The sequence below is a fragment of the Natrix helvetica genome (genome assembly GCF_964273705.1).
Source record: "Natrix helvetica genome assembly, chromosome: 4".
NCBI lineage: Eukaryota > Metazoa > Chordata > Lepidosauria > Squamata > Natricidae > Natrix > Natrix helvetica.
In genome coordinates this window covers 145,624,369-145,652,166 of record NC_138550.1, presented here as the reverse complement: position 1 = coordinate 145,652,166, position 27,798 = coordinate 145,624,369, and the positions used below count along the sequence as shown (strand labels likewise).

Here is a 27,798-nt window from a genome sequence, read left to right as displayed (position 1 = left end):
ATCCAGAGTTCTCAATTGAGCTCCCCAATAATCACCAGGCTCAAACGATCCTACTTCAGGCCCCTTATGTAAAGACCCAGCTATTTGGGGGAGGGGGGAGGCTCTAATGCTGGGAAAAACGTAGAAAGGAAGGAAACGGGATGATGATCAGCAGCAAGGTGGATGGACTCCTGGTGGAGATGAGTGCTCTTAGGGAAGACCATCACGGAGACAATCTCGTCTACTGCATGTGGTCGCCAGGAGTCGAAAACGGCTTGATGGCACACAAAGTCAACGCAATCAAAGTGTCAACACCGACGTGGAGTGGAGTGGAGTGGAGTGGAGTGGAGTGGAGTAGAGTAGAGTAGAGTAGGGTAGGGTAGGGTAGGGTAGGGTAGGGTAGGGTAGGGTAGGGTAGGGTAGGGGGGAGGGGAGGGGAGGAGTGGAGTGGAGTGGAGTGGAGTGGAGTGGAGTGGAGTGGAGTGGAGTAGAGTAGAGTAGAGTAGAGTAGAGTAGAGTAGAGTAGAATAGAATAGAATAGAATAGAATAATAGAATTCTTTATTAGCCAAGTGTGATTGGACAGACAAGGAATTTGTCTTTGGTGCAGATGCTCTCAGGGTGCATAAAAAGGCAAGATACATTCGTCAGGAATCATAAGGTACAACACTTAATGATAGCCATAGGGTACAAGTAAGCAATCAGGAAACAATATCAATATAGATCGTAAGGATACAAGCAACAAAGTTACAGTCCTGCAGTCATGAGTGGGAGGAGACGGGTGAGAGGAACGGTGAGAAGGTTAATAGTAACAGCAGTGCAGCCTTAGTGAATGGTTTGACGGTGGTGAGAGAATCATTTGTTTAGCAAAGTGATGGCGTTCGGTGTGGCGTTACGTCGGTGGCACCCAATCCGTTCATTATTGAATGTCCCTGCCATGAAACCTCTCGGCCCGTGATAGCTTCTTCAACAAGCCACGCAAACCACTACCCCATTTCCTTTCCCGCAACGAATCCGTGCGTTCCGACGCCCAGTTCCACGCTCTCCCGCCACTCACGCGCATGAAGGCTGCGACCAGGAACCGGAAGTGCCGGGTCGGGAGGTGCGGGGAAGCTTCGCATAGTCTGGCTTGGCTCTAAAGCGGGGCCTGGTTTTTCGGGAGCGCCGAAGCGACCGTCGCTGAGGAAAGTGGGGAGAGGCGCCGCGGAATCGCCTTCGTGGGGGGAAACAAGCCTTTGTCCGGTTTGGGGACTCGAGTTGGGCGACACGAGTCTTCCCCCTCCGCTGCGTTTGCCCGGTTAGATGCGGGTTTGCTCTGAGGAGGCGGACGGGGAAGAGGGAGTTCTTGGAGAGGGAGCCGGTGCTGGTGGTTTAGCGAGGCATGGGAACGCCAGGTAGAAAAACTCAGCCGCCATTTGGTTTCACAGCCTGCGAGACTGCCTGGATACGTTTTTCTGACAAGCGAGGGTCGTGCTTAGAACGAAATAATAATAATAATAATATCCTGCTTGCAGGTTGGAAATACTAATACTCCTTTCAGAAATGTTCTCGGCGACTCCCTCGCTCTTTTAACACCAAGAAATATATAAATATCAATATCGAACCGGGTTTAGCAATTGGTTACATTTCACTGGTTGGGGAGCTTCATGACCTTTCAATCAACGCCGAACTACAAATCCCAGCCTCGACCACCCACGCCCAAGTTGGCTGAGGCTGCTGGGAGTTGTAGTTCGGCAAGCTGTTTATAAAAATCCTCCCCCCCCCCCCCTTCATCATGAGCTTCAGGCGATCTTGTAAATAATCTCAGCTGGAGTTAGTAGATTCAAATGCATAATAATATTGCCGTCATAAAGACCCTGTTGATGAGAAATTGCTACAACTTACTTATTTTTGCTCATTCATTTAAAAAAGGATTCTCAGGAAAACTTCAGGGTGTGTGTGTGTGTTAAATGTGTTTGTTTACAAATGTGTTTGTATTTTTTTCTGTCTGCTTCAATTCGTATTTCACTGCTGTTATGTTTGATTATACTTTAAATAACTGCTCATTCAAACACAGGAATGTAGAAACTAAAGATAGATGTATATTTTCATTACTTTTACTGTGGATACCAATATTTATTGGGTTTCGTTTTACAACAATTGAACCCAAGTCCCAGTTAATACAACCTCCAGATGTATTAACATGGATTCCTCAAAATTCCCCTGTTAATTTGGGAAGTCTACAAAACTCGTTCTTATCTTACCAGAAGTTTTGTTAATCACTACATTTCTCTTGTTTATAAGTTCTCTAAAATATGTGACTTCTGCAACATTGAGTTATACAATCATAAATATCACTCAAGCAATATAAAGCCTCCATGCATTCAGGTAGAAATGACAAGAAAACTATAAATTTCTAATGTTCAAAACTGTGAAATCATCTAGAATATTTGGAGGTAGTAATTTTACTCTATTTGCACTTTCCCTAGCAACCATATTGGTTGAGTTAGGGTTATATTTAAATATACTATGCTAACATAGTAAAAGAGGCAAATAATTATTTTATTGACCATAAGCTCATCAGAGGAATATTTGTTGTGAACATAGAATATTCATTTGGATGGTTTGCAATATATCTTCTATATCCACCATAACGTCTTCCATTCTTCAGTAGCAATCCCTTCATTCATTGGGAGCTACATCTTATAATAACAACACAATGTTATGTTGAAATATGTAGAAATCATCAGCTATTTTGGTTAATGAATGTTTGATCTTTTTGAGTTCTGGGAGGGAGGAATGTGATGCACAGTAGAAGTAATAGTAAAATGGATTCACAAAATAAATACTAAACATACACCAGAAATCTTTCTTATTAGAGCTTTTTCTAAAACATCAGACAGGACAGCTAATTCTACTTTTGTCTTTAATCATTCTTATTTAAAATATTTTAGAACTACACAATTAATATTAATGTATTATTGAGACTTCAGTGGGAGAAGTAGGGACGTTCTCATGGAAATTTGCCCACTCAGGTTCTGGTGGGCGGGGGAAGAGGAGGCTAGCTGTTGGCAACCACAAAACTCTGTTGCTTTCTAGAGAGGCAAGACCAGAAATAGCCTGATTTGAGGTCTTATTTGTGCGGCTGGGCAAGTTGGGTGTTCTAGTTTATTGCTGCCTCAGACAGCAAGATGGGTGGCATATATATCTAATAAATAAGTAAATCATCCTGTTACACATGGCAGCCCTGCCAAGACTGTTTAACCTGATTGCCTAGTAGCAATGGCGTTTCCCAACTTATTAGTCCTGGAAGAATTCTACATGATTCGCCTTGACGAGGAGTTTGGAGCAACTCAGTTCACAGCAGCCATGACAATCATGGAGCAGATCCAACTTATTGTGAGCTCAGTGCATATGAAAATCACACACCAGATCTGTGTTTTGTGGAAGACAAGGTGTGATCTGAAAGTGGAGGATTGTATATTGTAATCTGCTTGTCCTGGACAGATTATTCTGATTGCTGTGGAATTTGGCATAGCACCCTACTCCACAGTAAGGGGGACCTAGTAAATTGGCCTCTCTCAAGTTTCTAATAGATTTAATGGGTTTTCAGAGATCTCTTGGCAGGACATTTGGCTGAATTTGTGGTTTGGAATAATTGGATATCCAAGGTTTTGGACTGGATTGCACTGGAGTGGCCTCCCTGTGTACTGATCTGCTCTAGTTAATGAAGTGGCGGAGAAAATGATTAGAGTACTGCTGGACAAAGATTAGTCTTGAGCCTGATTGGTATGAAGTCATCCTCAAGCTTACGTAATGGAGATTTGGGTTACAAAAAAAAAATGTTTTTTTGCTTATTATGTTGGCTGAATGCCACCCAGCAGCCCTATTTAAGGCAACCCTTTCCCTTTTAGCAAAGAGTAATCAGGATTATCTAAAGATCGCTGTGAGAAATTTTCACGATGTTAGTGGACAAAGCCGCTTACAATTGGTCAGAGTTAGACTCTAGTTAGAGAGTATCCATGAATTGGTTTTCTCTTGGGATATCATATGGGATTATTTTCAGTCTGTGAGACCTGAGGAAGTGGATAGGGTCCACTCTCCACTTATTTTTAACACTTATTTTATTTTTACATAAAATTCTGGGAGAGGTAATTTGTCAGTAAACAGTCTAATACCATCAATGTGTAGGGATGACATTCAGCAATGTGTCTCAGTGCTAAACGAGGGATGCAGTGGAACTGCTGATCCAGGGTATGGAGGATTATCAAGATCTGGAGATCTCACCCTTTTGGGCAGATCAAGGAACATCAAAGGTGACCTCTTTGCTTTGAAAGTTTTGTTAATTGCCAGTGAGTTTCCTGGTATAATTCAAGGTGCTGGCTATCACCTTTTAAGGCCCTACATGGCTCTGGTCCTGGTTACCTGAGAGAATACCTCTTCTCTGGCATTTACCTACCTCTCCAACCTACCTGTCATTGGGTCAATTCTCCCAAATCCCATCCCTGTGGGATTATTATCTGATGGGAACTTGGAGTTGTGTTTTTTCTACCACTGTCCTCATTTTTGAATTGCCTTGTCTTATCACTTCAGTTTGCTTCATCCTTCATGTGCTTTAGGAAACTTGAAAAATCTTTTTTCTTCCATCTTGCACAGAGGGAGGGTGTTTTTATATAATATGCAGGTGGGATCTGCAGCACATATGACTTATTTATAATTTTGTTTTTATATGTATTTGAAGGAAAGGGTTAAATTGTTTATTATAAGCCATCTACAGCTTTGGACAGCAGGCAGCATATAGATATTGAAAGTAAGTAAACAAATAAGCTTGTACCATCATGCAGAATTGTGCATTTGAAGCTTGCGAACCCAAAATGTCACCCAGACAAACACTCCCATTGTAATAGCTAGAAACCAAGATTGGCTATCAAGTAAGTGTAATGGGCAGATGTAGGGGAATAATGTTGAGTCCCTTCAATAAAATAATAATAAATATACCAGACAACTTGTGACTTATCAGTTAGCAGTTTATCTTATCTGACCTCCAGTTTCCAAAGGAGGGGCCTGTCTATCTGGCCCAGCAAACAATCTTGGATGCTTCAGTCTCCTTGTTATGTCTGGTCCTATGTAAATTGTTGTTCCATTTGGTTTTGAGCTGCAAATTACCCACAGGAGCTCTTTCCCACTGCTTCACCTTTTGAGGAAAGGTTAACAAGAACAGAGCAGCAAGAATAGAGAAATCACTTTCACAAGGCAGTGAAGTTAAAGAAAATAGAAGGAATCTAGATCCATCCATATGCTATTGCATTGAAACATGTGCTATTTATATTACAAGGGTGGCATTTGAAAGCATTGTATGATGAGAAAGGTGAATCGAAAATTGATTTGATCTTAGAATAATTTGAGCTTCTCCATTTTATTTATTTATTTAGCAAATGAATTATAGCTATCCATGTCAAACTAAATGATTAGTTCCTTATTACAAGTGGAATACTGCACTGATTGCAAGCTTCACAGTATTGCTTATGCAGACTTTACATAAGTAAAGTGAAAACTGATTTTTTTAGTTGATTGGTGACATACTGCTGCAAGCAACCTGGTTGAAGGGAATGAAAAAGTTGGTTGGTTTTTTAGTTAATTTAATACATTGCAATAGTATCAGAAAACTGAATATATTTAACAAGATTTTTCTTTTCTGTTATAGATGTGCACTGGACTGTAAAGTGGGTCAGAGCAGATTTAACAGTTTTTGACCATATTTTGCACCTGCTGAAGGCAAGATTTTAACATTTTTTACTGCAACCTGTAGCTTAATAAAGATTTTCCTACTTGACAATGGTTTTAAAGTGGTGATTTTAAAGTGATTAACAATTGTTGTTGTTTTTTGCAACCAGTGTGGATTTGTGAGCTCTGAAAGAGTGGCTGTTCCTCTTTAGATAATAGAAGCATTTGAAAGTTTAGTTTATAGTGGCTAGAAAAGCTGGGGTGACTTTTTCAGCTGTAACATATTGATGAGGATGATGAAAGAAGCCCAAGTTTCTTCCACTGAGATATTAGGTAACTCTACAGTTCACCAAAATTCCATAGTGGAAATTGGAAATTAAGGCAGTCTTTATTACCTTTTTATTGTTCTCTCATATTATATTAGTAGATGGAATTGACATGACAGCAATAAAGGCCTCTAGAGGGAGCTCAAGCTCTATAAATTTCTTAGGTCCTGTTAGTGCTACTTAACTTCTGTTAATGCTGTTAAAAAGAAGGTAGTTACATTAGATAAGGAATTGTTTCCAAATACAAATAGCAAAAATGAAAGTTGTGACGTATTTCAATTAATATATTCTAAAAATGTACTCACAGTTCTTCTTAGTTTAATGTCCTATGCAAAGTAGCTAATTCAAAAAGGTTGAGTTTATGTTGGTTTATGTTGGTACAAGATATGAAATGCAGAGCTCTGTGAAATTTTAAAAAGCTGGAATAGTGTTTAATCCAGAGGTGGGATTCAGCAGGTTATGACCAGTTTTAGAGAACCGGTAGTGGAAATTTTGAGTAGTTCAGAGAACCGGTAAATACCTATTCTGACTGCCCCCCCCCCCCTCTATTCTCTGCCTCCCAAGTCCCAGCTGATCGGGAGGAAATGGAAATTTTGAAGTAACTTTCCCCTGGAGTGGGGTGGGAATGGAGATTTTACATTATCCTTCCCCTGCCACGCTCACCAAGCCATGCCACACCCACCAAACCATGCCACGCCTACCAAGCCATGCCATGCCCACCAAGCCATGCCTACAGAACAGGTAGTTAAAAAATTTGAATCCCAACCACTGGTTTAATCGCTTTATTCTAATGTTAAGAAAAGTCATTTCTTCGCTTCAGTGGTAAGGTGCAGACAGAAAAGTTTTGAGTAGAGAAATGATATTCACTTAATGAATCAGGGTCACCAAATACTTTTAATTCTTATATAAATGGCAGCTTTTCTGCAAATTGCAGCTGTTTCTCCTGGTTGAAGAAATCATATTTTAAAGCTTCCCTAGACCAAGGTGTTGAAGCTTTTCCCCTTTTATCTGGCTGACCTAGAAAACCAGAACAATTAACATATATAGTTAAAAATCCTGGCAGGATTTTGCAGTTTTTGGCATCATTTTCAAACCAAGCCATAAATTATAGTAACTCCTTCATCCTCCAGCCCTTCTCCAAATAGCAGAAAAGATAGGCAAGGCATATCTTGGCGTTAGCTTTTGCTAGGCAAGGATAAAGACAAAGCTTTTATATCCAGCCACAACTAGGAAAAAAAAAAAAACCTCTTCAGGAAAAAGAAGCAGCATATTGACCTTAATCAGCATTCTCAGCACGGTCCTGGGCTTTCTGCTAGGCAACAACTAAATAAATACTCCGACCACGGTTTATTACCTCTCATAGGAATGAAAGATAACAATATGCAGGGTTCACTCTGATGATGGCGAAAGGCAAACAGCCATCCAATAATAGCACGAAATCTCCAAGAAAACTTGGGAACTTTATTGTGAAGCTCATAAACTCAGACGGTGGGTGTCCTTATCACACTGTAGTGCCAGGTTTCCTTTTACTTTAAACCGTATCTTCCTCAGCTGCTGTTTGCTTAAGAGAGATCATAAGTGCATCCTGCCAACCACAGCTGTTGCTAGTTTCTGCAGATTGTCACATAAGCTCCTTTTGAAAATGAAAGAGGAGGTGTAAATCAAATCTTAGATTTTTGCTTTTGTTTTCCTGATCACTCATTGGTTTTTTTAGTTGAATGAAATTATTTATGTAAATAAAAAATGTTCAATGGAAAATGCAGCAGCAGTTATTTTGGCAAGTCTGATGAGATGCATACCAAGACGACTTATCTTTTTAGCACCTGCTAATCAACTCCACTGCCTGAATTAACGATTTCTGATGTAAATAAGAAGCAATTCCCTGAGGTATTAATCCCATTAAGAATTGTGTTATTAATAGCAAATACACGCATTTCTCATTTGTATTATCATTAAGTTAACTTGAAACAGCCTGGTACAATGGTGCTTAAAAATTTGTGAACCCTTTTGAATTTTTAGTTATTCTGCATAACTATGACCTTAAGTATGATCTGTTCTTCACACAATTCCTAAAATTATATAAAAACCCAATTAAACATATAGATTAAAATTGTATATTTATTGAGGAAAATGATTAAAGAATTGTGCAGAAACATTGAACATTCAAAAGGGTTCACAAAATTTTGAGCACTGTACATAGTCTAATGTTTTTTGACAATTGAAGAAAAGTATATTTCTTCTCTCTTTTTTCAGGAATCTGTATATTATTTATAGTGTAAGCCTGGGGCTCAAAGTACAATATTCTGGAGAATGCCTTGCAATCATCACTATAGTGGCCAAAATTAAATTCCCAAAAATGAGAGAATCACAAATGTAATACCATCAAAAGTACAAAAAATATTTTCTGTTCCGAAAATAATGCGGAGCATCATATGTATACTATTCAACTTTTGGATCTTGCATTTAAACAATAGCTTTTCTTATTTTTTAAAAAAACAATTGTTTAAAACTTTGACATTATTCTTATTAACAAAAGCTCGCAATTTCTTCCATTTCATTTTCAGCTGCAGGTTGGCTACATTTCCCATTCAGTCATGTCTTACGTGTTTGTAAATGATTCTTCCCAAACAAATGTGCCTCTGCTACAAGCTTGCATTGATGGAGATTTTAACTATTCAAAAAGGCTATTGGAGAGCGGCTTTGACCCAAACATCCGGGACAACCGTGGCCGAACAGGTCTTCACTTAGCAGCAGCTCGAGGAAACGTTGATATTGCTCAGTTGTTGCACAAATTTGGGGGTGATCTTTTGGCCACAGATTACCAAGGTAACACAGCACTTCATCTGTGTGGACATGTTGATACCATTCAATTCCTCGTCTCCAATGGACTCAAGATAGATATTTGGTAAGGTTATCTCTCTACCGTATGCCTAAAAATCAGTCTTGTCTATTAACACTTTAAATCGCTCCTGAGAATATATTTCAGCTTTCTTAATCCTTATTCATCAAAGATTCAGGATTGTGGAAGCTTTTGACAAAAGCATCTTTGACCCACTCTACATGCTACTTTTACTATGAATAGAAAGACAAAATACGTTTGATGACTTTTCTGTTGTATTTTTGGGGTAGCACTTAACCACTATGATTCCTTCAGGTCGGGCGGGATACTGTCAGCATAGAAATTATTTGTAACTCTTCTTGAAAGTGTGTTCTTGTGACAAACATTCTATAAAAAAATGAGTTTATATCATGTTACACTGGAGCTATGAAAAAACCAGCAAGCAGTGAACATTTCCAGCACTATCCAGGCTGCTTCAATTACAGTATAGCTGCCAAACATTTAATCTTTTCAGTTTTATCCAGCATGGCCAATAGTGATGAGGATTGATGTTGCAGTCCAGCAACGTTTTGAGGACACTTGCGTTGGTTCCTCCAAAGCGAGTGCGTACATGACATTGTTCTGATGCCAACCCCTGACATGGAGATACCTCAAAATAATTGACCTCTTTTAATAACTTGAAATAAATGTGTATTTATTCCAGTTGTAAACAGAACTGGTTCAAGACGTCCTTTCTGTTTCATTATTTTTCAGTCCTCACCCAACCAGCTCTCAGAATGTATGAATCAATCTTTCTCTGAAATGTTGTATATTCACTCTACCAGGCTCCTAGCATCTGTCATATGCAGTTGTCCAGACAAAAGCACTTAGTGTACTGGATAAATAGCTGTTTGACAAACACAATTAACAATGATACCAGAATTGTTTGTTCTTTGACCTCTCTGTTCATATATCCTAGTGGTTTGAAACTTAACCATTGTTCTTAAATGATTGACGCTAAGCCTCTGTTCTTTATTTTTATATTTGAGTTACAGTATTTTGCTTGGAGGTGATGACTAAGTTGTGTCAAAAGAAGAGAAACTTATGAGATAGCATATGCTTATCTGAATTTTGCAATGGTTGTCATAATTAACTTGGGAATGACTTCTTGATAATGGAGCAGAAGTTTCAAAGAGGAATCAATGCTGCAACTGTTATCGCCATATGAAAAAAAAAATCCTGCTGGGACTGCCTTGTTTACCATCTAAATAGCAAATAAACATTGAAGAAGGTGGAAAGTACAAATGTTAAAGCTTGAATGTGATTTTACACTTGAATTTAAAATAAACCGATTACCGATTTTATTTAAGTGTAAATAAAGCCAGCCAATTTAGCTCTGAATAGTGCTTTCTTAAAAGTTGCTTTTATTTCCCCCTTTTCTTTCTGTTGTCTCAAATTCAAAAGAACAAAAATGCTTCAATAAGGAATGAAACTAAAAAGCCAACTATGCATCTTAATTATTCACTATAGTACAGGTAGTCTTCAGTTAAGAGTTGCAGCATCACTTGGTTGCCATTTGCAGCCTCTTGCTGACTTCCTTACTGAGTTGGCTTGTTGGAAGCCAACAAAGAAGATTGCAAATGGCGACCATTTGACTGCAGGAAGTGGCAGTGTTGTAATTGCGAGCCGGGTGCTGAGCACCTGGATCGTGACCACAGAGACACTGCAATGACTGGAACTCCAAGGACTGATCAAAAGTACCATTGGTTCAGCGCCAGGGCAAATTCAAACAGTTGGTGAGAGCGGTTATTAACCGAAGACTGCCTGTAGTGCTTTGTATATGTAAAAAAAAGCCTTAGCATTTCTATTTTAGAAACAAGCACCAAAGTTTTAAGAAAGAGTAGAAAGTTTAGTGACTACTTTGTAGAGTGACCATTTGCAGTTACGATGGTGATAAAAAATTTATGAGCCATGGTGGCGCAGTGGTTAGAATGCAGTATTGCAGGCTAATTCTGCCAACTGCCAGCAGTTCAGTTCTCACTGGCTCAAGTTTGACTCAGCCTTCCATCCTTCCGAGGTCAGTAAAATGAGGAGCCAGATTGTTCAGGGCAACACATTGACTCTGTAAACTGCTTAGAGAGAGCTGGAAAGCCCTGTGAAGTGTATTATAAGTCTTAGTGTTACTGCTATTTACAACCAATCCTTGTATTTAGGATCTTTGCAGATCGTAAAGCAAATTAAAGCTGAAGTAAATACAGTTCAGAGGTGGTATTCCGCTGGTTTGGACCGGTTCGCCTGAACCGTTAGCAGAAATTGTGTGTGGCCTCGCCCACCCGCCCTGGCTCTAAGGCATCTTATTTAGGCACATTTTTAGCCAAAGCACATGCACAGAAGGCTGAGCGCATGGGTGGTCACATTTGCGAACCGGTAAGGAAGGTAAGTGAATGCCACTTCTGGTACAGTTGTGTCTCAGGTATGGTTGCTAAGTCAAGACAGCCTATAATGGCAGAAGACTGACTTTAAAACTGCAATAATAGGTGGAACCTTAGTAGGCTGTCAAAGTGGCTTCCCTGTAGCAACTGTAACATAACATTGGCTTTTTCCTGCTTCAGTGAACAAGAATGGAAGTTATGCTAATATTGTAAAGGATTGTAAACAGAGCTATTTGGTTAATTATAATTTAAGGATCATGTTAAAAGAAATTATAGTTTTGGAATACCTGTAGGGTTTTTTAAAAAAGAAATAGCTATTTATAATGTCGATTCTGAGATTTCAGGGAAAATAGGGTGTGTTGACTGTTGACTGCCTTGACTTATTTGTAAAAATAATTAGACGTGATCAAATAAGGCAATATCTTCCAAATATCTGCTGTTTTTGAATTCTTAAACCATAATATAGAGAAAATAAAGTTCTAATTTCAGTTTCACAAGTTCTCTTTTGACCAATTCATGTACAAAGAATTAAGAAATTTCAGAAGTAAATTATATCATTCCAAATATTGTTGTATTTCTGGGTAGAGATTACCTGTTACTGTAATATAATAATCTACAAAATCTAATCATTTTACACATACTCTTGCCCTTTAAATCTGATGCAATTGAAACATATGTAAGATTCAGGTATTTCTACCTCTAGTTAATCAATTCTGCTTAATAGAATAGCTAGATTTATTTACATGTTTGTATTATTACTAGAGATCTTCAGCTTTTCATTGAAAGAAAGCAACTTCTATCAATTTGTGGGAGAGATCCAGCAATTTATCAGCAGCTTTCTTTTCAAAGGACTCTTAATTAAATTACCTTTTGTTTTAAAATCCAGAAGAATATAACATCCTTGTAACACAGGAAGTAAAGTCAGAGTAACTGTTAGATCAAAGTGCTTGACTTCAGGTATAATGCAATTTAATGCAAATTCAACCAGATTATTATCATGCTGTTATTGTCTGCAATTACGCCCCTATTACTTCAAGCACTTTCAGAGTTGTGGATGAAAAGTAATGAGGTACGGTTTCCAATAAACTAAGATAAACATTTCCCCCCCATACAATTGATATGCATATGTTTTTCAGATAGAAACTGTTCTGTTACTATTTTTTTCCTTTTTCCACTTTACATAGCAATCATCAAGGGGCAACACCTCTTGTCCTGGCAAAACGAAGAGGAGTAAATAAAGATGTGATTCGATTGCTTGAATCTTTGGAAGAGCAGGAAGTGAAAGGATTCAACCGAGGAGCACACTCAAAGCTGGAAACAATGCAGACCGCTGAAAGTGAAAGGTTTGCCCTCCCTCCCCCCATTGTTTTGTTTCTGTTTTACTGGCTAAACATCATTGGAAAAATTGTCTTATGTGGAGCTTATTCTGCATAGTGGAAAAGGTCAGGGCTTATTATGTGACATTTTTCTCCCAAATTTTGTAGTTGGAGATGTTTAGACTCTTCATTGGAAAGAGTTCTAAAGAAGTTGGACTGTCACATGGCCAATGAACTTCAGGACTCAGCTCAAATTGCATATTTGGAGTAAGTCATTGTCTTTGACTTGAAATATGACTCGACAGTCCTTTGTACAATTAATAAGTACTTACACATAGAAAACTCAACGCTGGAGGGAAGGTTCTAGTTTTTCTTTCTCCTTGAGATTATTTGAAATTGTAGATTGTTTGAAAAGAGAAGCCACTGAGCTCCAGTCTGCTTTCTGAAGTGCTCTAGCTCAAAATGCAACTTGGGGGCTAGTTTTTTCATACAAAAGCTATGGGTTTCCCAGAGTACATCACATGACTCATAAAAATCCTCTGCTATTTTAAAGGAAGCTATGCCTCTGCAAATACACTGTGAGACCTTGAGGAGTAGGTAGAAGTTGTACTTACAGCTTTCTGACAGCTGCATGCTATGTAGTTAAGCATTCTTAGATAGATAGCAAAGAAAAGAGCTGTTGCTTCTGGCACTTGAACTGAAAGTTCACAGCCCCATCTCCCTTGCTTTGGACATAGGTAGATATACCTATCTTAATGATTCCTATTTAAACAAAACAAGTTGGAACATACAAATGGTTGGATCTTCATTCTGAAAAAGATAAGACAGGGTGAAAACAAGGGCAAGATTGTTTTCAGTTTCTTTTCTCTTTCAGTATTGTTATTTTGGGAAGTTGGGGGACCTGGTTCAAGTTTACAAGTCTGTAGTTTCATTATTTTAGAATTTAGCATTATCCTATTATGAAACTTTTTTTTCTTTTTGCCTGGAAGGTTACCTCTTATTTTCTGTCTGAATTCTTGGGTGGCCAAGGCCTAGAGCAGTGTTTCTCAAACTTGGCGACTTTAAGTCCTGTGGACTTCAACTCCCAGAATTCCCCAGCCAGCTATGCTGGCTGGGGGATTCTGGGAGTTGAAGTCCACAGGACTTAAGTCCACAGGACTTAAAGTCGCCAAGTTTGAGAAACACTGGCCTAGAGTAATAAAAGACGGAAAATGTTTGTGGGTAGGATCAACATTTTCAAGGTCCCCTCCCCCTAGATTTTCAGGATTTTTTTTTAGGAGGGCTAAGCCTATATCAAAGCTTAAATTAATTCATTTTCTTTTCCACTAGAAATGGGAGGAAATTGCATGACTGTTTCTTGAATGTTTTGATGTTGAAATTCTGTAGGACTGCATGCAGGGACCTAGGAACCACAGCCTGTAGACTGCCCACCCTTGTAGTATACTAAGCGTTGTATTGCCAAATAAAATATTCAGGCAGATGATAAATCAAGATTGGTTTGGATGAATTCATTTTTTTGCATTAAGAATTAACTGTGATAAAACTACTGTCTTTGTAAATTTCTTTCTGTGTGGCTTAACCAGTCAGCATTTGTACTTACTTACAATTCCAGTTTGGGAGTTGATTCTGAGGGTTATAAATGTAACAAATAAATGCATACATATGTATATTTTTATTAAGCTTTTTTCTTTCTCTATTTGTCACTTCATTACAAGAAATGTTATGTTGCTTTGTGGAATGAGACAGTATTTTTAAGTCATTATTTAAGTCTTAGCCATTTCAATAAAACACAACCCGTTTCTTTTATTCTATAAAATAGCAACAGAGAATTATTGATGGGGTTTTCTTTTTCCTTAAGTTTTTTTCGTAAATCTTTTTTCAAAATTCTCTCAACTAGAAACTGAATGTAATTTCTTTTTCCCACACAAATAGTCTTCAACATATGACCGGTCATTCAATGACATTTGAAAGTACAATAGTTCTGAATGAAGGGATGTGTGCCCAAAGTTACAGCTGTGGTAGACTCTGTGTTCACAAGATTGTGATCTGGGCACTTGGCAATCTATTTGCACTTATGACTGGTTGCCAAGTGCCCCACGGTCATATGATTGCCATTTGCTTTCTTCCCTGCTGGCTTCCCCAGCAAGCTAATAGGGAAGCCAGCAGGGAAGATTGCGAGCTGCTGCTGCCTGCCAAAAAGACTTTAGACTTTAGTCTTTCTGGGGGCTGGCTAAAAAGACCCTTGCCAAAAACCAAACAGGGTTTTCAGTCACAAAGGATTTTCAACTTCAGAACACAGAGACTTGTGTCTCTTCTGAGAGGCTGAAAATCCTGCAGAAATGCCAGAATTCAGGAAGCGCAGAAAGACAGCCGGGTAAGGTAAGGGAGACCTAAGGGGTGTTATAGTCTCTGTGCTCTGAAGCTGAAAATTCACTCAAGGATTTTCAGCCCTTGAGTGGCAGAGAGATTTGTCCACAGCCCCTCCTCCAACTCGCAGGGGGAGACCCAAGGACTCTCTCACCCCCTTAAGTCATCCTACATTCTTTACCTGGATTTCTGTCCATTCGACGATTCATAAATACTGCAATTGGGAGTGCGGGGATTGCAGTTGTTGAGCAATCTCATGACGCCTCAATAAGTCACTTTATTCAACAACTGAGATTCTGGTCCCAATTGTGGTTGCAATTCTAATTGAATGTTTGCTTGTAAGTGGTGGTGCGGTAGTTAGAATACAGCATTGCAGGCTAGTTCTGCTGATTGCCGATTGCCAGCAGTTCGAATCTCAACCGGCTCAAGGTTGACTCAGCCTTCCATCCTTCCAAAGTCAGTAAAATGAGGACCTAGATTGTTGGGGGAAATCTGCTGACTCTGTAAACCACTTAGAGACAGCTATAAAACACTGTGAAGCGGTATATAAGTCTAAGTGCTACTGCTACTGCTAATAACATGTACCTAATGAAAGGCAAGCTCCCATTACCTGTCCCAGCTCCTGCCCACTTAGCAGTTCAAAAGCACACCCATGCGAGTAGATAAAAAGGTACCACTGGGAAAGGTTCCCACAGGTGGGAAAGATAAAAAGAGTTCTGTGTGCCTTGGCGTATAGTCCTGCTGGCCACATGATCATGAAAAATGTCTTCAGGCAATTCTGGCTCCCTCAGCTAAGAAATGGAGACGAGCACCATCCTCTAGAGCAGGGCTGTCAAACTGGCGGCTCATGGGCCAGACCGTCCCAGGCATGCCATGCCCACCCCAGCTCCTTGAAAGGAAAACATTGTGATACATCACGTGACAGCAATGTGATGCCGCGAGATTGACACCTGTGTCCTAGAGTCAGATTCAACTGGAGATGGGAAACCTTTACCTAATGAAAGTGTATTTTTTTTAAAAAAAATTGCCTGTAAAACTAAGCTTAGGTTTGCTATGTAACTTACCAGTGGAAAAATATCTTATTCTGCTGAAGGAATCTAAACAATAATGGTTTCCAATTTCCCTATAAATCAGGTTAAAGTATTTTAAGTATCTTTTTCTATAGAACCTTGTCAGTCAGCAGTTCTTGTATCTAAGAATCAGACAAATTTGTATGCTTCAGTTGAAGTTGTAATAAAAACAAATTCTTACAGGAGACCTTCTTTGCCTGATACTATTTTCCTCCCTATTTTTTTCTTCCTCCATCAAATTAAGTCCCTTTATTTCTCTAATTCAAATAATAGCTGTTGAAGCTTTGTGCCCAGTTGTTATTCTTGAAGATAGTTATATTTCAACCCTGAAGATGTTTTCTGCTTTTGTACATATCCTTGGAGAGGTCTGCAACTAAAAACAACATCTATGTTGGTAACATTAAAAAAAGAGGTTTTTCTTACCAGCAGAAAGACTATTAGAAATGTTTAGCCACTTCCATATGTTTTCAAAGTAGCTGATATTCCAGTCCTATTCCCTCCAAATAGTATTTGGAGGTCACTTCGGTTGCAACAATAATACAAGTAGTTTCTGCAACTCAGTTTTCCTTTTTTTTTTAAAAAAAAAAAAGAGCCCACTTTGTTTTCAACAGCCACATAACCTTTCCGCTTAGATTATATTATACCTTCATTTAACCTCTATAGTGGTTATAGATTAACTGTCTGAGTCTTAACCATTTTTTCTGTCATGCACCAATGGATACTTCTCTATTTTATATAAAAAAGCTCCCTCCTTATTTCTGTTCTCACAAGAATGAACAATGGGTTCTGCAGTTACAAACAGCTTTATAGGGAAGAAAATACTGTATTAAAAACTAAAGTAAGAAGTTTGGGAAATGGCATGTACTTTATGCATATTATCTCTGGTGATAACGCCTTCCAATTTATTTATTTTTAAAGCCTGCCTTTTATTTTTTTTTATAAATAACTCAAGGCAATTAATATACCTGCTATCCTTCCTCCTATTTTCCCCACAACAATAGTCCTATGAGAAGGGTTGGGATGAGTGGGAGTGACTTGCTCAAGGTCAGCTTTCACACTGGAGGTGGGAGTAGAATTTATTATGCTCTGCTGCAGACCCATTGCTGCATTCTCAGTTAATTTTTTGGGATCCTTCCCTAATGTTCAGGTGTCCTTTTAATTTTTTAAAAATAAATATTATTTAAATAAAAGACACAAAAGTAGCACTCTGCCAAATTGTTTAACAAGCAATAAATATATTCCTACACACCCACCCACCCACCCACCCACGCTGTATATCTCTGTCACAAAAAGTGACTCTTGCTGGCGTACATCCAAAATAAGAATTAAAACCATATTGCAATATAAATACATCAAACATAAATAACAACAAAGATAAAAGCATACGGAATAAAAGAGTAAAAACTTAAAAAGAACCTCAGAATGACCACCATCATTTAGTCTTATTGAAGTCTGAATGATGGTCATTCTGGGGTTCTTTTATATTTTTATTCATATAAAAACCAGGCCTGGGCAGATAATTCCCATTCAAATACAGAATTTTCAAGAGGCAGTGATTCCTGTCAGAACTAACAGAATAACAGAATTGGAAGGGACCTTGGAGGTCTTCTAGTCCAACCCCCTGCTGAAGCAGAAAACCCTATACCATTTCAGACAAACGTTTCTCCAGTCTCTTAAAAATCTCCAGTGTTGGAGCACCTACAACTTTTGGAGGCAAGTCGTTATCTGTACCTTTAAAAGTGGCTAATGAGGAAAGAGGTGATGCTTGTTGATCTTAGAAATGCAGAGATATGTACTGGTGGAGAACTAATCAAATTTGGGCAGTCTATTCTTAGGAAAGATTCTGGAGAGCATGAGAGAATGTTCAATCCATATCATTTTGGAAATTATTGATTATTGGAGAAACACCTTCCCTAGCTTTTAGCTTGGGAGCAGGATAGCTTTGTTAGGGATAACGTGGCCTCTCCTGATGGGCAATTTGCAGTAGCCTTTGATATTGATTATAGCAATGTTGATCTCACTGGATTGGGACTAAAAACACTACTAGCATTCATTGGGGTCATTTCTGGTCAGAAAAACTTAGTACAGATAACTTAGTGTTAGTTCAGGATTTGGGGGGTGACATTAGGGGTAGGCTGCTACGGGTTCGCCTGGGTTCAGGAGACTAACGTTATGGCCGGTTCAGTCCCACCCCTGGCTGGCCCCGCTCACCCAGCAACCGGGCAGAGAACCCATTGCTGAAATTTTTGAAGCCCACCCCTGGATGGCATATTTTGCCCCTGGACTATTTAACCTCTAGAATGCTGTTGCTAAAGAACCCTGAAGACAATGAATATATAAATGGTTCACAATTCTTGTTTTTGCCAAAGATCACAAATGTTTGGAGACAGTTTTAGAGTAGATGAAGATTAATTAATTGAAACTTAATCCAAATAAGACAAATTGATTAACTATTTGGTGGTGTACCGTCAACTTTGAATGGAGTTCCACTTTCCAATTTGTAACTTGGGGATAAGCCTGGACTTGATGCTGTTGGGAAAGCTACAGTAACAAGACTACCTTTTCTCAGTCTAGGGCAGTTGTGAGTCAATCTACGGATGAAAGATTTTACTTTAGTTGCTGTGCCTTGGAAACACTCAGGCTAGAGAATTATAATACATTCCATATGGATTTAATTTGAAAAAATGTTTGGACGTTTCTTGCTTTGCAAATTGTAGCTATCCAGATGCTTGCGGTAGCTTAGCATTCCTAACATGTCAATCCAATATTATATTAAATGAGCTGTGTGCCTTCTACAACCGAGCCCAGTTCAAAGTGCTCGTTTTGATCATTAAAGCCTAAAGTTGGATTATTTGATGGATTACTTCTGTTTACATATAGGGAGCTGTCAAAGCCCTATGCCAGTGATGGCGAACCTTTTCGTCACCAAGTGCCGAAAAGGGAGTGCATACGCGCATGCTCATCTGGGCAGCGACCAGGAAGAGGAGCTGCCCAGGGGGTATACACGCACCAGAAAAGGTACTTCCAGTTACTGCCACGCATGTTCACGCACCAATCAGCTGGCCGGCACGCATGCTTGCACCAGAAAACAGAAGACCAGCTCTTCTGGTTTCCGGCACTGCCCCATGCATAAAGGCCAGCTGATTGTCGCATATGCATGCGCAACAGAAACCCGGGAGAGGAACGGGCGACGCCACACATGCCAGGCGACAGGGCTCCACGTGCCACTTCAGGCATGCATGCCATAGGTTCACCATCACGGCCCTATGCGCAATTGGAGTGTGGCAGATACAATTTTATGGTCGGCAGTACAAGATATGGCTTGTTCAGTGGTGGCTCATTTATAGACATCAGTTCTACGCATACATGTTTTGTTCACATATATTTCTATTTTCTTTTACCTAGACCTGAAGACCCTTCCCCTCTTTTCTTTTTATGCATTAAAAGAGTATTAAGAATTGGGATGTTCCTTCATTTTGGAATTATTTTTTAATGGATTTGGGACTATAGCACTGGCTTTTTTCTGTTTTGTAGTTATTTTAGCTGTACAAACAGCCCAGAAACTTTTAAAATATATTAGTTATGTCTCCCTCCTAAGAGGCCAGTAAAGTACATTAGCCAGCTGGGGAATTCTGGGAGTTAACATGCACCTATTTTAAAGTTGCTAAGGTTGAAACACACTGGTCTATGTGATAGAGCAAAAAAACTGGGTATATGTTTGGGGTTTGTGGCATGGTGCAATTTGGAGTAGTCCAAATAACACCGTATTTTTTGGAGTATAAGATGCTCCGGAGTATAAGATGCTCCGAAGTATAAGACACACCTAGCTTTTGGGGAGGAAAACAAGGGGGAAAATCTGCTTCTGCCCCCCAGCAATTTGCCTCCTTGCAACAAACAGCAAACAGTACAGACAATATACACTGTTTGTAGTGTTACATTTCGGACTATAATTGTAGAAATGCTGTTAAAATTGATGTGCTTTCTGGAAGTATACTTATTCTCTGCTATTTAAAAGAAGATACAATAGCACTGGGCCTCTTCGGATCAAGCATTTATTTTAAAAAGCTTATTCATTTTGTTAAGCTGTCTAGATCATAACAAAGAAGTCTTTAAAAATAAGTCTAATAATTGAACATTCTATAGGCATTTATAGACTTACCTTCTTGCAGCAAACAGCCTGATTAGCACAAGAAAAAAAAATCTGCCTCTGTCTCCCAGCAATTTGCCTCTTGGAGCAAACAGCAAGTTTCACTTTCAGTTTAAGCCTCCTCCCGATCATCAGCTGTTTCAGGCTGCAGGGATTGCTATAGCCTATTGCAGCCTCCTCAAGCCCCATTTTCCCCGTTTGCTGCAAGGAGGTAAATTACTAGGAGGCAGAGGCCAAAGGGTGGGTGGGGTTACATTCAGTGTATAAGACACACCCAAATTCTCACCCTCTTTTAGGGGGGAAAAAGGTGTGTCTTATACTCTGAAAAAAACGGTAATGTATTTCTAGTTAAATAAACTGAATTCTTGTATAACATGCTTTACTGCTGGAAATAGCATTGAAACTTTTATAATGCTGGCAAAACACAGAAAAAAAGAGTTTTGAGGAAGCCTAGGTGTTCTAATCTTAATGGTAGCTCTATTATTTTCTTCTATTAGTATATAATGGTAGCCCTATTATCTTCTTCCTCTGTTTCTGCTATAAGTAGGTCAGGGTTAATGTTTGGTGTCCGAATTCTGCCTTCAGGGATCTTTTTACTTCTATTTTCACAGTGCCATGGAAAGCCACTCTCTCCTCAACCCCAACCTGCAACAAGGGGAAGGTGTTTTGTCCAGCTTCCGAACAACCTGGCAAGAATTCGTAGAGGACCTGGGCTTTTGGCGAGTGCTGCTTTTGCTTGTTGTCATTGCTTTGCTGTCTCTTGGAATTGCATACTATGTTAGTGGAGTGCTCCCTTTTGTGGAAAACCAGCCTGAGTTGCTGCATTAAAGGCAGTGTAAATTAATAGTGTCTTACTACTATTTGCAATGTCTTACTTTGTTCTCTGTGGGGCATACATTGGTAGCTGCATGCAAGGTTTAGACACATAATGCCGCCGCACCCCCCCCACCCCCCTCATTGTGAAGAACCCCTTACAAAAATAAGGATGCACTAGTCGTAGCTACATTACTGAGTTAAAGTACTCATCAACTGCATCTAACATTTCTTGGATTATCATTAGTTGTAGTCTCTGCTGATAAAATATGGCAATATAAAGAAGTGATTGAAAGCTTTTCCTTGATACGCAGATGTTTATGATCAGGAGACCAATTTGTTAGACTGTCTCTAAAAATTGTTATAAAATCAGGACTTACACTGTGGGTCTTTAAAAGTGGCCGTTTTCTATAATTACAAGGAATTTCCTGCAGAAAAAATAAACTAATTTATATTTCTTTGGTAAAGAAAGCATATATCATACTTTTCAAGAAGCAGCACTTGAGGATTTTTACACTTCCATAATTTCCACTTGAAATATTAAGAGTTTGTCATTTCTTTGGAACAAGACCAATATTTAGTTAATCCAAATGAATTGGGAAATATCAATACTTACAGTTTTAATAACTAAATAAAACATTTTAGGAATTTTTCTTTTGTTTGGGGAGAATTCTTTTCTTTAGAAGTAAGCAAAAATGATCTTAATGACTTGAAAATTTAAATAGAGGTATTGTGTAAACTTGTGGCATGATCATGGAAAGGTTTATTTTGCCCTGTTTATAAACCTATAAGCTAATTTTCCAAGTAATTGAATTGCAATGAATTCAGTGTCCTAATCTCTTAACATATGTATTGTTGTATATGTAAAATGAGACCTAACTTAAAACTCTACTTTGAAGTAAATTAATAATATACCTAAATATAGGATCTCGTTAATAACCTCGCTAAGATTATCTAACTAAGATTGATGGTTCAGGCACTTAGTGGTGCAGGAAGTAATGTCTGGTTTTTTGCTGAACTGAAAATTCTGAAAATGGATCCAGATGTGCTGGAGCATACACTGTCTCATCGAGTTCTATTTATATCCAAGCAAGAGAGAAAATGATTGCTGACCTCTCTTCTTATATATCCAAATAAGTAATTAATAAACCATGTTTAAAATTTAGAAATTGAAGCAAGGGATTGATTTGTTTATCTCACACTAAGTTCTTCATCCTCATTCTAATGAAATATAATTTTGTGGTAAGGTGTAGTCTTCTATGTAAAATGTTTTGTAATATATTTTGTAGTTCACTTAACATTGGAGGAAACATTGGAAATAGACTATTTGTACCCCAGTTTTAGAATCTTTTTTAATGTTAACAAAATATCCTAAACACAATCAAGCCAAAGTTTTAACTTTTTAAGGACATGTGGATTTTCAATTTAGCATTTCTTTTTTTGAAGTTCATAGGATTTTGTTTAAAATAATAAACAGCAAATTCAAGACTACAAACAAGAACAAATGAACTACTCAGAAGTGAATGCAGCAGAAATAAGATATAAACTATTAGAAGAATTATAGCCTTGGGGTGTCTTTTTGTAAAAAGTAAACTTTCATGTTATGTTATTTCTTTTCTATTTTACACTGCATAATTATTAATTGTATTCCAAGCATGCCAAGGTATTCCAAATAAACTTGTATAAACTACATGTATGTTTCTATTTATGATACAGTTTTAAATCAAGAAAACTCAAGAAAGCAAATAATAAAATCTAGTTCTTCATGGCCCCTTTTTTGTACAGATCCATTACAGATTTCTTATCTCTCAACATCAAATAACAGTAATTATGATTGCTTATTACGATTCATTTTAAGAAAACATAATTAAATATTAATATAGCCAGTTTCATTCAGAAGGAATGCATAGTAATTTCTCAATAATATTAATTTAACTTATTTGGTCCATATTATAAGCAAAACAAGACATAAAACAAAGATACCAGCAAATTCTAGGATTGCAGCTGATTTTTCCAATGAACCTGTTTTGGATATTTACAATGTATTTGAAAGAATTTGCTATAAAAGGATTATTCCTTTTGTATTTTGTTTACATTTTGGAGAGTTAGGCAGTCTTCCAGCATAAGGCAAATATTAGCCAAGAGTTGGAAGTAAATGCACAGAGGCATTTACTGTCTGCTAAGGAACTAGTTACTGAGCTGGTAACTATGTGGCTGGTGAAGTTTTCTGTTGCATCAGTTGCAGAGATGATTGCTTTCATTAGGCAGCAAGGCAAGTCCAAACATTTAGAGCAGGATTTCTTAAGTTGACCTCACTAGATACCACAAATCAGTTGGAGGACAAAGCAGGGGGAAGTCAAAAATCAAATATTTATAGTATCTTTAAGGATGTTTGTCACTTCTTTTTTGTTTTTCTTTCTAAATATTTATAAACAGTAACGTAGAGATTTTGTCATAATGTTCAAAAAAATCATTTATTTTTAGTATTACAAAAACAATTTGATGTACTTTGTTTTGTACTTTGAGCATCAGTTCTACCATCATAATTCCCTCTATAGAGTTTATAGTGTTTGTCTTTTTTGAAAATATATTTCTGCTTTAAGTAAAAAAAAAAGTTTCTCAATTAGGTAATGAAATCAAAAGGCTAAAGCTGAGCCATGATAGCAAGAGTATTCATGAGTAATCTGGACATGTTAAATTATCCCCTTTATGAAAAGAATCAGGGGAAAAGAAGGTGAGGGAATGACTTAAGGAAACATGAATTTAAAGCAATTTCTTCATTCTAAAACAAATAGCATACTAAACAATTTTCCTGTTATCGTAGAGACAGCAACCAGACTGGGTATGCTCCATACATTAACCAATCGGACTGAGTCTACACTTATGATGTCATTGGGCCCTTGTGGCTCATCCCCAGTTTCAGACTCAGTCCAACCTGAACTGACTGTGAGAATTGATCTCTCCTCCAAATTATTTAATTATATCTTTAATTGGTGATTTTTTCCCCAAAATTTTTTTTGTTCCTTTAAATTGATTCCTTAAATAATCCTTTATTCTACAAATTGGAGGGAAATTCGAAACTGATCTCTGGCTGCCTCTCCTTAGCCGTCTGATTGCCTGTGGCCACGAGTTCGCTCAGGAAGCCTGCCTTGCCATCAGATTGGCCAGCTCACGAGCTACGACTCCACCGCTGTTTCCCTGTGGCGCGCCTTGATTCTGGGCACTCAGAGGGACGCACGACCGGCCATTTCACACGCAGCTGTTCCAGGCGAGTCCGGTGGCCATTCTGCAGATCGCCTGACCACATTTAGTATTGGCGGCCATTTTGCAGTTTGGAAAAGCTCACGAAAATAGCGGTGGCCATTTTGAGGCTCGGAAAAGTTGGCCATTTTGGACACTTTAACTCTACAGCAGCCATTTGGAGTGCCCAGTGATGCAGGATCACTCCAGGTGGACTGGATCAGGAGCGCCTGGCCAGCAAACGGGTGAGACCGTTGCCTATCTTATTGGGGTATTGATTTATGTTTGGGGAAATGGCTGATCCAGCTATGGATACGAATGCAGGATTAGAGGAGGCAGGGCCATCAGGGGCAAAGAGCAGCAGGAAGAGGCAAACCAAAGTGGCCCCTTCCTCAGGAGTAAACCCTAAGGTCTTTAAAACGACTACTAGAGCAGAAGAGCGCAGGCAGAAGGCCCTTGAGAAAGAATGTCAGAGGGCCCAAAAACAACAACATATTCTAACTGCCCAGCCCTCTCTCCCTCCGAGGATCACCAAGTGGCGTCCCCAGCTCCATCTGTCTTGCCTCCCATGGGTCCTGACACCGCCCCCCCCCCCCGGCCTATTCAGAAGGTGAATTGTCTTCTTCGGAGTCCTTGTCTTCGATGGAACCTGACAACAGAGGCAATTTCTTTGATGTCCCTCTCAATAGGAAGCGCACCTTTGAGCAGGCTTCCCTCCCGGTTACACATGGTTTTGGGGCCTCCCAACCCATGTACACCTCTCCTGCTGATATGGCAACCATCATTACTGAAACCATTAAACAGGTCATGGCTGCTGGCCTACAACAGCACCCCCAACCTGCTCCATCACATGGCCATAAGCATAAATCTTCTGCTGAGGCGCAGCAACCTGATCCCTTTGCCTCTATTTCTCAGGCCTCAATTGGCGGGGAGCAAGATAACCTGCAGGACTCAGACCTGTCTGATGACGAGGTGGTCACCCCAGATACCCCTGCCTTTACCAGATTATTCAAAACTGATTGATTTAAGTCCCTTCTACTTAAGGCCATTAAAGCTGCTAACTTACCATCTTCTGCTTCAGCTTCTACCTCACAGGATAAACCGACAGAACCGGCTTCAACTGAGGGTCCCAGTACCCCATTCACCGAACCCACAGTGGAAAAAGAGGTGATCCCTGTTCCCAAGATATTCCTGAACATCATCCAGAAACTGTGGGAGTCTCCAGGCATGGGCCCACAGCCGACCAACCTTGACAAACGTCTCTGCAACATTGCACCGGACCTCATCAAGTTCTTCGAGACTCCCCCAGTGGATGCACCGGTTGCAGCCCTGTCTTTCCCTATTGGGGTCTCTGGAGCCCCTGAGGTGGTTCTCAAGCCTGAGGAGAAAAGGTCAGATCAAACCTTAGTCAAAAACTATCAGGCTGGGGCCTGGACTGTTAGGGCCTCTACGGCCACTTCTTTTTTCTCCAGGGTGGCCCTGGTTTGGTTTGAGCAGCTTCAGGAGTGCATCGCTCCTACTGACACTAGATCACATAGGGATTTCAACAAGATCAGGGCAGCGGTTGAATTTGTGGCTGATTCTTCTCTTAATGCTGCTAGATTCGCTTCTAAAGCCATGGCCTCTTCGGTCACAGCCAGGCGTCTGCTTTGGGTCAAGCCATGGCAGGCGGATGTCCATACCAAGTGGCGCCTAGCAGCCTCCCCATTCAGTGGCACCCAATTATTTGGTAATCCCTTAGACCCGTACCTCATGGAATCTAAAGACAAACGCAAGGTCCTTTCATCCAGCTACTAGAAACAGGACAGTCGGCCCGCTCCCTTCTATAGGAGGTTGCTCTTTCGACCGGCGGACAGAGGAACTTCCTTCTCCCGTCCACAATGCCAATCCTACACTCCCAGACAGGGATCTCACCAGGACAGGTCCAATAGAAACACACGGCGTTTCCCCTCCAAGAAATCTTACCGTGGAGGAGGCAACCACCATTTTTCACATAGGAAATGACTATCTGGACTCTTCTGATCGGAGGCCACCTGCCGTTCTTTGCCCACTGCTGGGAGGAGACCACAACAGACAATTGGGTACTCAAAACTGTCAAATTTGGTCTCTTGCTAGAATTCCTTTCCATCCCCCAGGAACACTTCATGCCATGCCCGGTCTCTCAGTGTCCTCACAAGAGGGCACTGATGGAACTGGCCATTCAGCACCTTTTGGAGATCCAGGCCATCCAACCTGTTCCTCCCCATCAGGAAGGGCAGGGTTTTTATTCCCGCCTGTTTGTAGTACCGAAGAAATCCGGGGGATGGAGAGCAATTTTAGATCTAAAAACATTGAATCACCACATTATCTATCGGCAGTTCAAAATGCATTCTCTGCACACCATCCTCCAGGCAGTCAGGAAAGGCGACTTCTTCACGTCGGTAGACTTGACCGAAGCTTACCTTCATATCCCCATCTTCATAGACCACCGAAAATATCTCCGCTTCTCCTATGGGGGGAGGCACTTCCAGTACCGAGCTCTTCAATTCGGTGTATCCTCTGCCCCCATGGTATTCACAAAGGTACTGGCAGCACTAGCTGCCCACATTAGGTCATCCCCAGTTCGGATTCTCTGTTAGCTGGACGACATCCTCTTGTTGTCCAGGTCTCCGGTTCAGACAGAAAGAGATCTCGCCCTCACCATTCACACCTTGTGGAATCACAGGTTCGGGGTGAATCTCAAAAAGAGTCACCTCATTCCCAGCACTCACCTTCTCCACCTCGGGGTCTTGATAGACACCATGGCGAGAGGGTGTTCCTATCCAACGACGGCATTCTCAGTCTGAGGAAACTTGTCAGGAAGGTGCTACATCTACGCAAGGCATCCCTTCTTCTCTCCCAAGTCTCGGGCAAGATGGTATCCTGCTTCAGGATTGTACCTTGGGCCAGGTTTCACAGCAGGAGACTTCAATGGTTCATGCTTTCACATCAAAAGGCCGACAGGAGCAGCTCTCCTCTCAGGGTCCCCCTTCCCAGACAGGTATTACACTCTCTCAGATGGTGGCAGTCCTCGGCAATTTTGCAAGGGACCTTGTTCAGAGAGCCGTGCCGTCTCACACTTATGACGGACGCAAGTCTGACAGGATGGGGGGCACACATGCAGGACCTAGTTGCTCAGGGTCAGTGGTCCCTCGAAGAGAGCCAAAACAGCATAAATTGGCTAGAATTGTGGGCAGTTCGCCTCGCCTTCAGACACTTCCACCACAGAGTTTAGGCCCGACACATATTAGTCTTCACGGACAATACCACGACCAAGGCACACATAAATTAGACAGGGGGAAACAAGTTCCTGGTCCCTGATGCAGGAGTCCAATCTGTTGTGCCAGTGGGTGGAATCTCACCTGTCATCTCTCAGGGAAGAACACATCTCGGGTCTCCAACGTCCAAGCAGACTGGCTGAGCTGGACAACGATAGATCAGGTGGAGTGGAGCATCCACCCGAACCTCTTCCATCGACTGACACTACGGTTCGGCCTCCCAGTCCTAGACCTGTTCTCAATGACAGACAACAACCAGGTACCCAGGTATTACTTGAGGTTCATGGACCCC

The 27,798-nt window shown here is 40.1% G+C and overlaps 1 protein-coding gene across 4 annotated transcripts; it reads left to right on the top strand.

Moving 5' to 3' along the window:
• Nucleotides 1–1,054: 1,054 nt before the first annotated feature.
• Nucleotides 1,055–22,662, top strand: ANKRD46 (ankyrin repeat domain 46). 4 transcript variants are annotated; one of them, XM_081950157.1, is made up of 7 exons: nt 1,248–1,275; nt 5,662–5,732; nt 7,371–7,495; nt 8,572–8,912; nt 12,442–12,600; nt 12,742–12,840; nt 20,769–22,662. In XM_081950157.1, the coding sequence occupies exons 4-7, from the start codon at nt 8,602–8,604 to the stop codon at nt 20,983–20,985; spliced, it is 786 nt and encodes a 261-aa protein (XP_081806283.1). In that variant the 5' UTR covers nt 1,248–1,275; nt 5,662–5,732; nt 7,371–7,495; nt 8,572–8,601; the 3' UTR covers nt 20,986–22,662. The 4 variants fall into 4 exon arrangements, with proteins under 4 accessions (XP_081806284.1, XP_081806282.1, XP_081806281.1 ...); XM_081950158.1 differs by lacking the exon at nt 7,371–7,495 and having other exon boundaries at nt 1,055–1,275; XM_081950155.1 differs by lacking the exon at nt 7,371–7,495 and having other exon boundaries at nt 1,127–1,372.
• Nucleotides 22,663–27,798: the final 5,136 nt, after the last annotated feature.